The 12,666-nt window shown below is 50.3% G+C and overlaps 4 protein-coding genes across 4 annotated transcripts; 2 read left to right on the top strand and 2 right to left on the bottom strand.

Moving 5' to 3' along the window:
* Positions 1 to 157: 157 nt before the first annotated feature.
* Positions 158 to 1,465, top strand: PHYSODRAFT_520775 (hypothetical protein; the record flags this gene model as incomplete). The annotated part of the gene is made up of 2 exons (XM_009535853.1): positions 158 to 280; positions 362 to 1,465. The coding sequence occupies 2 exons, from the start codon at positions 158 to 160 to the stop codon at positions 1,463 to 1,465; spliced, it is 1,227 nt and encodes a 408-aa protein (XP_009534148.1).
* A 223-nt stretch (positions 1,466 to 1,688) lies between these two features.
* PHYSODRAFT_520231 (hypothetical protein) lies at positions 1,689 to 2,927 on the bottom strand (the record flags this gene model as incomplete). The annotated part of the gene is made up of 1 exon (XM_009535852.1): positions 1,689 to 2,927. One exon carries the CDS (start codon positions 2,925 to 2,927, stop codon positions 1,689 to 1,691), a length of 1,239 nt encoding a protein of 412 aa, XP_009534147.1.
* Positions 2,928 to 4,844: 1,917 nt separating this feature from the next.
* PHYSODRAFT_385031 (hypothetical protein) lies at positions 4,845 to 5,465 on the bottom strand (the record flags this gene model as incomplete). The annotated part of the gene is made up of 2 exons (XM_009535851.1): positions 4,845 to 5,302; positions 5,330 to 5,465. Coding segments are annotated over 2 exons (594 nt in total), but the record flags the coding sequence as incomplete, so codon positions are not given.
* A 1,581-nt stretch (positions 5,466 to 7,046) lies between these two features.
* PHYSODRAFT_520525 (hypothetical protein) lies at positions 7,047 to 7,605 on the top strand (the record flags this gene model as incomplete). The annotated part of the gene is made up of 2 exons (XM_009535850.1): positions 7,047 to 7,244; positions 7,336 to 7,605. 2 exons carry the CDS (start codon positions 7,047 to 7,049, stop codon positions 7,603 to 7,605), a joined length of 468 nt encoding a protein of 155 aa, XP_009534145.1.
* Between the last annotated feature and the right edge of the window lie 5,061 nt (positions 7,606 to 12,666).

Below are 12,666 nucleotides of genomic sequence, written 5' to 3'. Positions count from 1 at the left end.
ATTCCCACTATTTTCAGCCAGGCATGTTCCCATGACCAGCCCATGTCCAGCAGAGTGAGTTGCAGTCTAAGAGTTCCCGGGGGTAGTTTCGCTCATTTTCAACTTCGGCGGGCAGTAGGAAGTTATCACTCGGTTGAGTCAGTGGGTTTCAAGCGCAATGACTACTCGCGGTCGCCCCGTTCTGACTCCGCTCCCTCCTCGTGACAAAGGAATGGCCACCAAGCCTGCGGTATCTCGCCGTGACAGCAACGACGATGAGAACCAAGTCGTTCCGTTCTCAGTTGATGGCGACGATGGCGACGAAGCCCACTCAGACGCAAAACAGAACAACAACAACAACAACAACAACAACAACCGAAAGCCCATTTTCGAGAAGAGACCGTCTCCAGGAGCCAAAGATGCAGAGGTCAAAGACGACCGACACTTGGGCAAGCCGGAACACGCTTGGGATGACGCAAGTCGAGGCTCTGCCTTTTCATCCGATGACGACTCGGACGAAGACGAAAGCGACAGTGAAAACACCTACAAGTCTCGAAGAGCTAGTGAACGACCAGAGTCTCCGTCCCGACGCCGACATCTCTCTCAGCAGTCTGATGAAGAAGACTCGCAAGATGAATCGGACGATGAATCCTCAAAGGAATCGACGTCTCCTGCCCCTACCCTAGCTCCTGCGCCGACTTCAACGGGTACAGTGGATTTGTCTCGGTTATCCAAGCTCGCTGTGTTCCCCGGAACGGAGACGAACCTCGTCCAAGGTCACATCCTGCGCGTGAAGACCATGCTGAGCTCCCAGTATCACTACTTCATCAACGGCCAGCTCCTCCTCATGGCCGAGAAGCAGATGAAGAACCGCACCTCCAACTACCACCTCTTCGACATGACCCGCTCCGTCGCGCTATCGTCCAAACTGTCCAAGAAGAGCGGCAATTACATCGGCAAACTGCGTTCAAACTTCTCCAAGAAGAAGAGCGTCCTTGTGGGAAACTTCAGCCGCAAGACGGAACTGGGCGCGATGGTCTTCGGCAGCACCTTCAATTCGTCCGAACCGCGCCGACTGACCGTCATCCTGCCTCCACTTTCCCGACGTCAAGAGATCGAGGGCCTGACAGTCGGCGACAGTTTGTCCTCCTTCTCTATGCTCATTGATCTCCATCGCAGCTTGACAGAAGCCGACATGGCGGTGGCTCACTCGGCGCTGCCACCGGAGTCGCTCCAGGTCTTCGAGAACAAGGAGCCCGTGTTCGAGAACGGCTTCTACCGACTCAACTTCAATGGTCGCGTCTCCGTCCCATCCGTGAAAAACTTCCAGCTTGTGCGCGCAGGGCCTGGGGAGGTGCCGAACAACGAACGGCCCATTTTCCTTCAGTTCGGCAAAGTGGATGACAAGAAGTTCCACTTGGACTTCCGCGCTCCGATCACTCCGATCCAGGCCTTTGCGACGGCGTTGGCACAGTTTAATCTCTGAAAGTCGGGCCGTACTTCATCACTAATAACGCAGCAAATGAAAATTCAACGAAATCACATGTTCAGTTATGCTTTCGCATCATTTAGTAGTAAAGTACTTCGAAGTACACGATTTCAAGATTTCGGGCTAAAGACTATCGGTTGAACGTATCTACGTCATTTTTACTAGCCCAACCATGCCTTTCGTTCAAGATTCTGTAGGCACATTCCTTAACAAAAAGATTTCAATCACGATCATTTGGAATATCCGGGACTACCAAGTGCACTCCGACGACAACTCCTGTAGGAGTGAACCCTGCGATGAGATCTCTGAATGGGCGCTTAAAGCCGTAAATCTCTTCGTCGTCTTCATTCCAACCGCGAGGGGACCGCACGTAACGCACGTGTTTCAAGTACCGCAGCATGAACTTCTTCAATGGCTGATACACATCAGCGCAATGAGCCGTAAACATGTCTGTCTTTAGGTAGTTCAAAGTTCGCGTACATAGAAAACTCTTTTCGTAGTTCTCACAGTACCGACATACAGTTGCACTGGTCACCGCATCCACTTCAATCCCCCTCCAGTGAGCTTCCACAACGTTGGCAGCCTCACGTGCGTCACTCCTCGTGCTGAAAAAGCGAAAGCCAAGCTCCGGCTCCACAATATTCACCAACCGCGCCAATTCGTCGACATTGTCTGTGTCAATACTCTCGACATCATCATTTGTCAAAACTTCGCCGTCATTCTGGCGATCCACCTCCATAGCGGTGACCAGCGAAAACGCAACCGGCTGCAAGACACCAATAGGAACAAACCAACCCCACCAGCTCGGCATTCTACGCATCGTTGTTGTCGGAAGCTGCATATACTGGAAACAATGCCGCCGAATGCCTTGGTACACGAGGTGCACAGCTTCGAGCAAGTGCGTGCGAGCCCTGGGCGACCGAGGCAGTGACCACGTGCTCGAGTTCACCAAAGTTCTGTACTGGTCGTCGTACGTTGGGCACGTGCAATCGAAGTGATTCGTTGCGATATGAGCTGGCACCAGTTGATGCCAATCGCCAAAGCACTTAACGCGCAGGTTCTTACCCAGGTGCACATCACTAGCTTCGTAGTAGAGCGGGAATGCATCACTGGCAATAGCGTCACGCACGTCTTGGGCGACACCACGAGAGCAACTGATCAGCAGTTTGCATGCTTCTCTGGATGTCAACATTCGAACAATGCTCGACGGCGCTGTTCTCAACACATCGAACAACGAGCAGTTGGGTACCTCAGGTAGGGAGATTCGCTGCGCCTTAGCCCTGCGTTCGTCGGTGTCTCCATCGTCAGCTGTGGTCCGCCTGCTAGAGGTTGAGGTCGAGCTCCGTCTTGTCCGTGGATAAATGGAGAATGACCCAACAAGCACCACCCTAGGTTCAAACTTGCCAGATGAAAGAAAACAACATAAGATGACAACTTCAGACCGAATATCTCCTTCCATTTATTGGGTAAAGACACACTAGTAGCAGAAATGGGAACGATGCCCGCAGACATCGTGACTCTGCTGCGTTGAGATTTTCGCGAATATGACGCATCAAGTGCGCGTTGCGTACGGTATCATGGGGGAGCTCTGAAATGGAATTGACGTGGATCTTGATTCGGACGCCTCCATGAGCAGGTTTTGGACCAGCCAGCACCCGTCTGATCGGAATGCATATCACCGAAATATTTGTGCGTAAAAGCAGCAAATGTTGTCGACTCGACTACGTACTGTAGTGTGAGAAAACTTTAAGGATTCTGCGACGATAGTAATAGCACGAAAAACAACGATTCTTGCCGTCTCAGAAATTTAGCGTGCGCATTCGAGCAAAACTTGGTTATACCCGGCATCCCTTTGTCACCACATACTGCTTACAGGCTAATATTTGCCAATCAATGGCATTTTCACCTGAGCACTTGTTATGGCATACAGGCACTCCTCGCCTATTATTCGCAATTATGCTCAGTTGCGGACTGACTCGGGTGGCCTCGCTTGCCTGACGCAAAGGAGAGGATGGCATTAAGGCACTCGGTGACGTCGTCCCCGGCTGCCGAGAAGCTCGAAGTACTTGTCCAAGCATGACAATATCCTTCCTTGCCACCATCAACAATTCTACCCTACACCAGTGATGGCCAAAACTGTACGGGAAGGCATCGGAGGTAAAGCGATCTGTAGCAATATGAATCGCAGTACCAAGGCAGCCAGCAATAATAACTGCAATACTGGTCGTTCTTGCAAAAATTACTGCAATACTAAAACCATATTACTCTGTCGTCGTTGAGGTCGCCGATAGCACATATGCCGTCGGAACTGGGTTTTAGAATATTATTATCTTGACATTGACAGTCTTGCCTGCTTCTAAGTGAAAAGTACTAGGGTTTGAAGAGTTTATTCGGTTGGCTTGAGACTGCAGTAAGAATTGCAATTCCGCAGCGCTCTGCAATATGTATTGCAATAGCTTGCAAGCTTGCAGTATGTCATTGCAATAAGTATTGGTAAATGCCAATACCTGTAATACATTTTTGGCCATCACTGCCTACACTACCCAACCAAAGTCGGCAAACGCTCACACAGAGCTGGAAGCGCGGTCGCACCAGCATCGAGCTGCTGTACGCAGAGCCAAGCAGAGCAGACAAGCGAAAAGCCCAGACGGTGGGTGTAGGCACCGTATTGACACCGCTTGGCAAGGACAGATCCTCGCTAAACTTGCTGCGGAGCTTACCAGCCAAAGGCAATAGAGCTCAGGGTGTCAAAATGTTCAACGCTGGTCAAACAGGCGTCTTAGCTTATTGTCTATTTGGCGTTGATAAGGCGGTAGGCCAAAATCTGCGAATGACGACTTCGACGAAGAGTTTTGTTGCTAGATAAATAGATGCACATGCTTGCCTTGCATTGCTCCAAGTGTAGATCGAGTTTCAGCTTGTTAGTGCGGTTAGGGTAAATAGGTGTAGGTGGGTTGTATGTGATGACAAAGGGATGCCGGTAAGCTGAGAGCGACAACGGACACGTTTGGGTCCACCAAATCTTTGGATATGAGAACATAAATATGTGCTCAAAACCTTTAAAAGGAACCATCACATTGATATGTTTACTTGGCACCAACATAGCAAATGCAAACTCGCCAACACGATTCCGTTCTAGAAAGAGCCCACTGACTTTTTCTGGGTGATTGATCCTCTCGGTTCAAGTTTGCCCAACTGGACGCCCTAGTCTTTCTTTTTCCAAGGAGAGTTCGACGGGACTACAAAGTGGCGCGGCACGTTGCGATGCCCATGTAGCTGCTCGAATAGGCTCAAAGCGCTCGATCCACTTAGAGACTGCGGTGTTCAATTCGAATTCGATCGCCTCCAGCCTCTCCATCGCTCGAGCAAACTGATCAAAGTAGCTTCCGCTGCTGCGGATGTTGTGAACAGCACTTCCCAGCCTGAGACCCTGCACTTCAATCGGCCAGGAGGACTCTGACGGCACCACAAAACCCTGTGGCACTCTAGAGTGACCTTTTATCCGATAGAAAGCCTCCAGCGCAGGCAAGATCCGGGTACTCCAATCTGCCTCATAGACATTCAACTCGAAACCCATCTCCTCTAGGAGATCCTTATCACGACCAACTTGAGCGGAGTAATAGCCTTGGCTACGGATCCCGCTTCCAAGCTTTAGACCCCACGACAACGTTGGCCAGCTCTCATTCGATGGCACCACAAAAGCTCTCGGCACTCGGCAGTACCCGTTGATTCGATGGAACGTCTCAAGAGCTGGCATGATACGCTCACTCCGCTCCGCCTCAAAGAAGTTCCATACAAACCCCAACGCCACCAATCGAGCTTTGTCACGTGAAACTTAGGCGGAGTAATTGCCTTTGCTACGGATCCCGGCCACAAAATTCCCAAGTTTTAGACCCCATGACGGTGTTGGCCAAGACTCGTCCGATGGCACGTCAAACATGAACGGCACTCGACAATGTCCGTGAATTCGGTGAAACGCCTCGAGCGCTGGCATAACACGCTCGCTCCCCTCCGATTCAGAATTATCCCGGACGAAACCCAACTCTTCCAATTCACCCTTGTCTCGGTTGACGCCAAGGTTTCCAGCCACGGATATTCTTAACAGTGTAACCCAAACGCATCCCCCAAGCTGCCTCCGGCCATGGAAAGAGCGGCGGTACCGTAAAGTCATTACAACAGACCACCTTAAATCCGGCACTTGGCGATAAAAAGTGGCATGGTGCCGGATTAGAGATTTCGGAAGTGCCGGATTTAAGAGACCTGCATTACACTAGGAAAGCAAAGTTTTGGCAAGAGCAAAGCGTTTCCATGGAGCTCACTTGTGTTCAAATGCCATTTGAACACATTCACGCTCTCAAATAGGACCGTAAAGGTCGCTATGTGGTGCCTGTGCCATCGGGAGAATTTTCTGCATCCCCAAAACGTACCTAAAATCCCCCAAAAGTTTTTGGGGAGTTACAATAAAACCGTTTCGCTTGTCCCCGAAAAGTAAATAAAAACTACCCAAACTGTCCCCAACAGCTAAAGGAGCGATAATTAACTTTTAGATTTGCAGTCACTAAAATGTTCTCATCCTATGAGCATCATAGGATGGGTGAGATATAACTCAGCTAGATCAGTCACGCGAAATACAGTGATACGATTTTGGGGGATTGGTATGTTTTCCGGGGATTCATGCGGAAGAGAAGTTTTCAAAAGTGGTGAGGCTGAGATGCCACGCGAGGACGGTAGTTGGGAAACGGACAATGGCTCTACGGATGTTGTAGGACAAGTAGGAGTAGGCAGGAGCGCTCATTTGCGAATTCGCGCTCAGCTGTTCAAGTCTTTTATTACCCGCCCCGCCACACCCAGGGCAAAGGCTGCACGGCCGCAGACTATCCACTGTTTAATACATCGATTTGAGGTGCTGCTACTCAGCAGCACGCCCCCAACACACCAACGACTGAAAATAGGACTCCCCAAAAAATTAGGGACAATGGTGCTCCTTAGACATTCCCCAAAAATAATTTGGGGACATCATGCTTCATGTTCTTATCTGGGCGCTCCCCAAAATATTTTAGGGAGATCTTAATGTTCTTACCCTCTTCATAACATCGTAGCATCTCTACCGTGAAGATATAAGCAGCATGAATAAAGCTCAGTTGTAAATTTTCTTGCGTGTTGCTGTTTGCTTTTCGCCACCATGAATGACGAAGACGGCTACATGTACCACTACAAGGACCACTACTAGGACACTCGCTACCACGTGTGCAATGGCTACACCAAGTCGGGGTGCAAGGCGCGATTGATTGTGAAGGGTTCCCGCAAGATCACCAAGAAAAACAAGCACACGTGTGCTACTCGACAAGAGCTCCAAGAACGCGATGTGCAAGAAGAGATGCGCAAGATGGTCGAGCTTCGATGTGTGACTCATCAACACGAGTTACCAGGTCGTATCTGGAGGGATGTGCGGTATGTCATCATCGCTCAGTATGGTGACGTGGGCGGCCTCAACTTTCTCAAGAAGGGTGAAGCGGTTCAGCTCATCAACCGTGTCAGAGACGCAGCCACTGGTGGAGGAGCTCCGAAAGCAGTTGAGATGGCTCCCGTTCGCTTCGTGTCTGCCGATGACAAGCGGGACTTTTTGCAGTTCAACGTGGGCTACTCAAATGACGACAAGTATTGCCGGATTATGGGATTTGGTCATCCTGACCTCATCCGGCTTCTTCTGTATGAAGGTGTCAGCCTGTTTGTCGACGCCACGTTCAAGATAACTCCCAGTCCGTTTGAGCAGACAGTGATCATCATGGTTCACGATCGCGCGCACAACATGTATGTGCCGTGTTTTTTGGGTCCTGAGTGAGTCGAAAGATCACTGGTCTTACAAGTACATCTTGAGATGGGTGCAAATTCAGTGCAAGATGAAGTGCACGCCCAAGACAGTTGTCTGCGACTTCGAGCAGGCTCTGCATGTTGCTGTAAAAGACCAGTTCAGCGACTCCTACTTGATCGGTTGTCTTTTCCATTGGAAACAAGCCATTCGTCGCAAGCTGATCGTACTACGAATCCCTGCGGACGACATCAAGAAGGTCATGGCCCCTGGGTGTCTGGACGTGCTTACGATGGTGCCAGAGAAGCAGCTTCGCAACGCTCCCTAATTTTCTAGAAAACTTTTTGGGGAATTTAGGGGACTTTGGGCACCTTTTGGGGTTGAAGAAATGGACGCCGTGCCATCGATATAGGGTCTGAGGAAGCGTCCAAACAGATTTTACAAGGAATAATACCAGCTTCATTACACCTAGAAGTAGTGTTTACGTATTGGAAAAACCGGCAGTTCCTCTGTGTGTACTGCAAACTCGTAAGGTTAAAATCGATTCTTAGCTCGCCCTTGGAATATCAGACATGCCTATCACACAAAGTATTTTTCGACCCTTCACCGCTGTCACTATTACGCTTTTAGAAGTAAGCCATAGATCTGCCGATTTCCCGGGTTTTATGGCGGAGATCAAGGCCGTTTGGTGGCTGAGAGGCAGTGTTTTGGCAACCGGTATGGACTTTATTTCAACTGAGGGCGGTGAAGACCGCATGAGTAAAAGGAATACTTGAACCCATTTGAGAACATTGTATGGGTCAAACAACAGTGCATGCTTGCCTTGCCTTTATCAGGGAATAGAAGAAAAACGTCGCGGTCTTGTCAACACTAACTACGATAGATGAACGCATCGATAATACTACATGTAATAGCTGCAAAGTTTTAGCTTCAACGTGCCTCGAAGCTGCATTAAACAAGAACATGCCACTGTTAAGTAGACAGAAGACTGATAAAAAACAATATACTTGCATGTTTGCCGGTTCTCCCGTAGTTCGGTAACGGTATGTATTACTAAGTATTATACTAGCAATACGGCATCCGTCACTCGAATTTAACTATCTTAGCGCTGGAAACAACGAGCAACACGGGGTGTTCACTTCGTTAGCCCTAACAAACTTGATTGGCACCACCAGATGCTGTTTGAGCTTGAAGAACGCGAGATACGCCGGCATTACCGCCTCCTGCCACGTCGCTCCGGACTGTGTCAAGCTCTTCCTCGTCTCTTCGAGGGCCTTCATGTTCGACTTGGCGGACGGGCTCAAGGAGAAGAAGCGAGGCACCTGGGGGTGGCACTGGAAGGAGGTAACAGTAAGTCAATGACTTAAGAGCACTGAGAGGCACTGAGGGGTGACGCAGGCAACAGCCTTCACGTCTTGAGTGTATTGAGTGGCAGCCAGCGGGTTCTCGGAATGAACGCGTTTTTCACTTCGAGATCAAGCCGCATGTGGCTAAACCTCAGTATCTTCAACTTACTGGAGCGTCTTCGTCCTAGCTTTCGTGTTGATGTCGATATCTTTCTCTTACTCTCTTCTCGACGTCAACTCCGAAGGGCTCAGTTTGTTGGCTACATACATCATGGTAACAACGCATCAGTTTCACACAGTAAATACCACCCCAACGCCTCGCATGCCACTACACTATTTTTTTTCCAGTCCACATGCATATTGAGCATAATACACACATTGTCGGATCTGGCCTTCCGTCATCCAGCTGCTTCAGCCCTTGCTGCCTAATCCTCATGCCACATATCGTGACGATCACGCTTTTTCAGTTTCATCTTAGCTCGGGTTCTCTTCTTGAAGCGAACTAGGATTCCTCGACGGCCACGACTCTGTTCAACAGCATTGTCTGTGCCGGTATCGTCGGCTTCGGGGCTGGTCTCCTCCCGAACTCTTCGTGCTTGGCTCTGCGCTGAACCACGGCACTCTCGGCCTTCACGACGAGAGATCATTCGTCAAGTGCGCGCACCAAGCTTCTCTCTGTGCCGTTCAAATACCTCCAGAGGTAGAGATTTCGTCATTGTGTCAGCCACGTTCGCTTTCGATGCCACGGGTTCAATCTTGACTCCCCGCTTCTTCACGTACTCACGAATCTTGAGGTCACTAATATTGAGCTGCTTGGTCCTGCGATGCTTTTCAGCATGCTTCATCAGTTTACGAGCGCTGGCCGAATCACAATACAGCGTCGTGGTTTCTCGTTCCAAGCTCAGCTCATCTACTAGCTGTTCTAGCCAGATAGCGTCATGCAACCCAGTGTTGGCAGCAGTCAGCTCGGCCTCACAAGTACTCTCAGCTAGAGTCTCTTGCTTCCAGCATCTCGCGGAGATTAGCTGTTCGTTGCAGAATACAGCAAATCCACTCACGGACTTCATATCACCACCTTCCGACGCAAAGTTTGCATCAGAGTAGACCGCAATGCGTAGCTTGTCATATTGGCGTGCCTTTTCGTAGTCAAACTGCAATCCCATGTCCTGGCTTCCGATTAAGTACCGCAGTACTCGTTTCGCAGCCCTCCAATGCGCAACACCATACGTGTTGAGGAACTTACTCAAAATTCTCACAGCAGTACCCAATTCAGGGCGCGAACCGCTCACCAGATACTGTAGGCACCCCACAAGACTTCGGTACGCCAGCTTCTTACACTTCTCATGCTCCTCCGGGCTAGCTTCTTGAAGCTTCACCCCGTCCACTGTCATCGGAATGCGTACCGGATACGCGGACTCCATCTTGAACTTCGCCATGATGTCCTGGATGTACTTCGTCTGCTTGAACGAGACATGCGTCTCAGGCTCGTACTTTATTTGCAGTCCAAGCAAGTAGTTCACGTCTCCTAGACACTTCATCTTGAAGCGCTCCGTCAACGCCTTGTCTACGGAGTCCACATCCGCTTCCTTGCCAACAAGCAGAATATCATCCACATAGATTGGCAGTAGGACAAGTTTGCCCTCAATCCGAATCCAGTACAGTCCTTCATCCTTGTAGCTCAGGTGGAAGCCAAACTCGATGAGCACGAGATGCAGCGTGATATTTCAGTTACGAGGAGATTGCCGTAACCCATAGATACGCTTCTTCAACAGGCACACACAACTCTCGTAACCACGCTTCACAAAGCCCTCAGGTTGCTCCATATAGATGTGTGGAGAAGCGCGAGAACAAGATTTGTTCTCTGAGAAAGGCGGCATAACAGATCGACCAAAATTCAAGGGGATCGACGATCGAGAGAAGGGCGACGTGAATAAGACTGGGATTGCGGGGGTCGAAAAAGTTCGACGAGCGATCGAGGCACCTGGATGATGCTCGCACGTAGGCGGGGTGTGGAACCAGGTAGATCACAGCTGATCGACACATGGAGAGTGGTGATGCCTCGTCCCACACTGATCCAGGTGGCGCGGTGCGAAGAGCGTGTGTCGAAGGCGAAGGACGTCATGCGCGAGGGCAACATCAACGAGCGACATCGTAGAGTGGGACGGCTGAAGACCGAAGTGGACTGATCGCGATCGAGTACTGTGGATCGTGGATCGTCGATCGAGGGCTGATCGTGATCGCCGATCGCCGATCATCAAGATGGGAAGCACATGGGGGCGAAGCCAGGACAAGAATTCAGTAGTTGTTTAGTTGTAGGATGGGAGATGAGATGGTAGCGGTAGAGAGACACCAGCTAAACATAAATCAGAGCAGAATTTGCACCAAAGACCACAAGTCCCCTCAAGTCACCAAGTCCCAGGAACTACATTGGCCTCGGCAGCGTCGACACTTTGGGTAGTGAACAAGCGGTACGGTTAAGACTGGATTAATACATTGGCCAGCTTGACCTACTCTAGTGATCTATCTTTTGTGTGCAAGTCCTCGATCGACCGGATATTAGTGCTTGGCCGGCGATCGTTCCTCCTCTCGATCAACTTCGATCCCGCTATAGGAAGCGGCAAGCAACTCAGGAAAGGAAGGAACACACCCGGAAAGGCAACTGCAGGCCTTGGATCTACTCCAGGCCGACCGATCGAAGCGAAGAACCCTCGATCGGAGCGTATACTCGGACGCAGAGCGAAGACTACCGCGCTGCTCCACAAACTATCCCCGCGTCACGCCAAGACACTCGATCTTCACCAAGTGCTGCATCTTCGGAGCCCCGAGAGAGCAGATCCAGCCCACCGACGGGTACACAAGGTGAGAACAAGTTCAGCCGATCACGGATCGTTGGGCAACCCCCTCCGTTAGTCGGTGTCCGGGCGCTGGTGGGAAGCTCGACCAGGCCTTAACCAGATTTTGGCCGATCCCGCTACACCACAGATGATCGGTTTAGTTGGTGCATTTAGGAAGGTAGTCACGAAGTCTAACTGCTTCACCACCGACTTGGTCCTCCCAGCCCACAAGAAGACGAGCCTCAACGTCTCGAATCTCACAACAGGGGCGAACGTCTCATCAAGATCTATTCCCCAGATCTCGAATCAACCCAAGACGATTAAACGAGCTTTGAAACGCAACATTCTCAGTTCATTCTCTTTCAGTGTCCACAACCATTTGCACTTCAGTACATGCTCATCTTTAGGCCTTGGCACCAGGATCCAAGTTCTATTTTCCAGCTGAGCCAGAAACGCCTCCTTCGTGGCTTCAAGCCACTTCTCTCTTTGCACCGAAGCCATCATCTCATTCCAGGTTTTCGGCACTTGGATCTTCATAGTTGCCGTTGCAGAGGCTGATGAGCTGAATACAGGGGACACAAAGTCATCTAGCCGTGTCGGTCTCTTCCGAGCACGCGTCGATCTGCGCGGGTTCTTCACTTCAACTGGTAAGTGGTGCTTCTTTCTTGGCGGTGGAGGTTTGTCTTCAAGACTCTCTTCTGAATCTGATGCGTCCCCAGGTTCTTGATTCTTATGTTCCTGATCAGGTGTATTCGTTGCAGGAGGCGGTTCTTGCATCCCCAACTCACGCCTGAGCTCTAAGTCACGATCGTTGCGATCCAACTCATTTACATCAACCACTGGAAACCGAACCAATGGGAGCTTTTTACAGTCTACAGTAGGGCGCCTCCGCAAACGATAAGCTTCATTGAGAAGTTTCTCCACATACGATCTCTCCACCGTAGTCTCTTCGTAGAACTTCACGTTTTCATGCCGATGCTCAGTTATCACACCCGACTCCAAGTCAAGCAGCCGATAACCTTTTGTCTTCGTAGCATACCCGACCATCAGGGCGGGCGCTCCTCTCACCGACAATTTGTCCTTACGATAGACCTTGATCGCTAGACAGCCAAATGGACGTAGATGACGTACGTTCGGCTTTGATCCGAACATCTTCTCATGTGGCGTCACCTGGTCTGCATTGTCCTTCCTACTCGTCCGATTGCCTGT

The sequence above is a fragment of the Phytophthora sojae genome (genome assembly GCF_000149755.1).
Source record: "Phytophthora sojae unplaced genomic scaffold PHYSOscaffold_8, whole genome shotgun sequence".
NCBI classification, from domain to species: Eukaryota; Oomycota; class Peronosporomycetes; order Peronosporales; family Peronosporaceae; genus Phytophthora; species Phytophthora sojae.
Note: the sequence above shows the minus strand (reverse complement) of the source record. Positions and strands in the feature narration are given on the sequence as shown.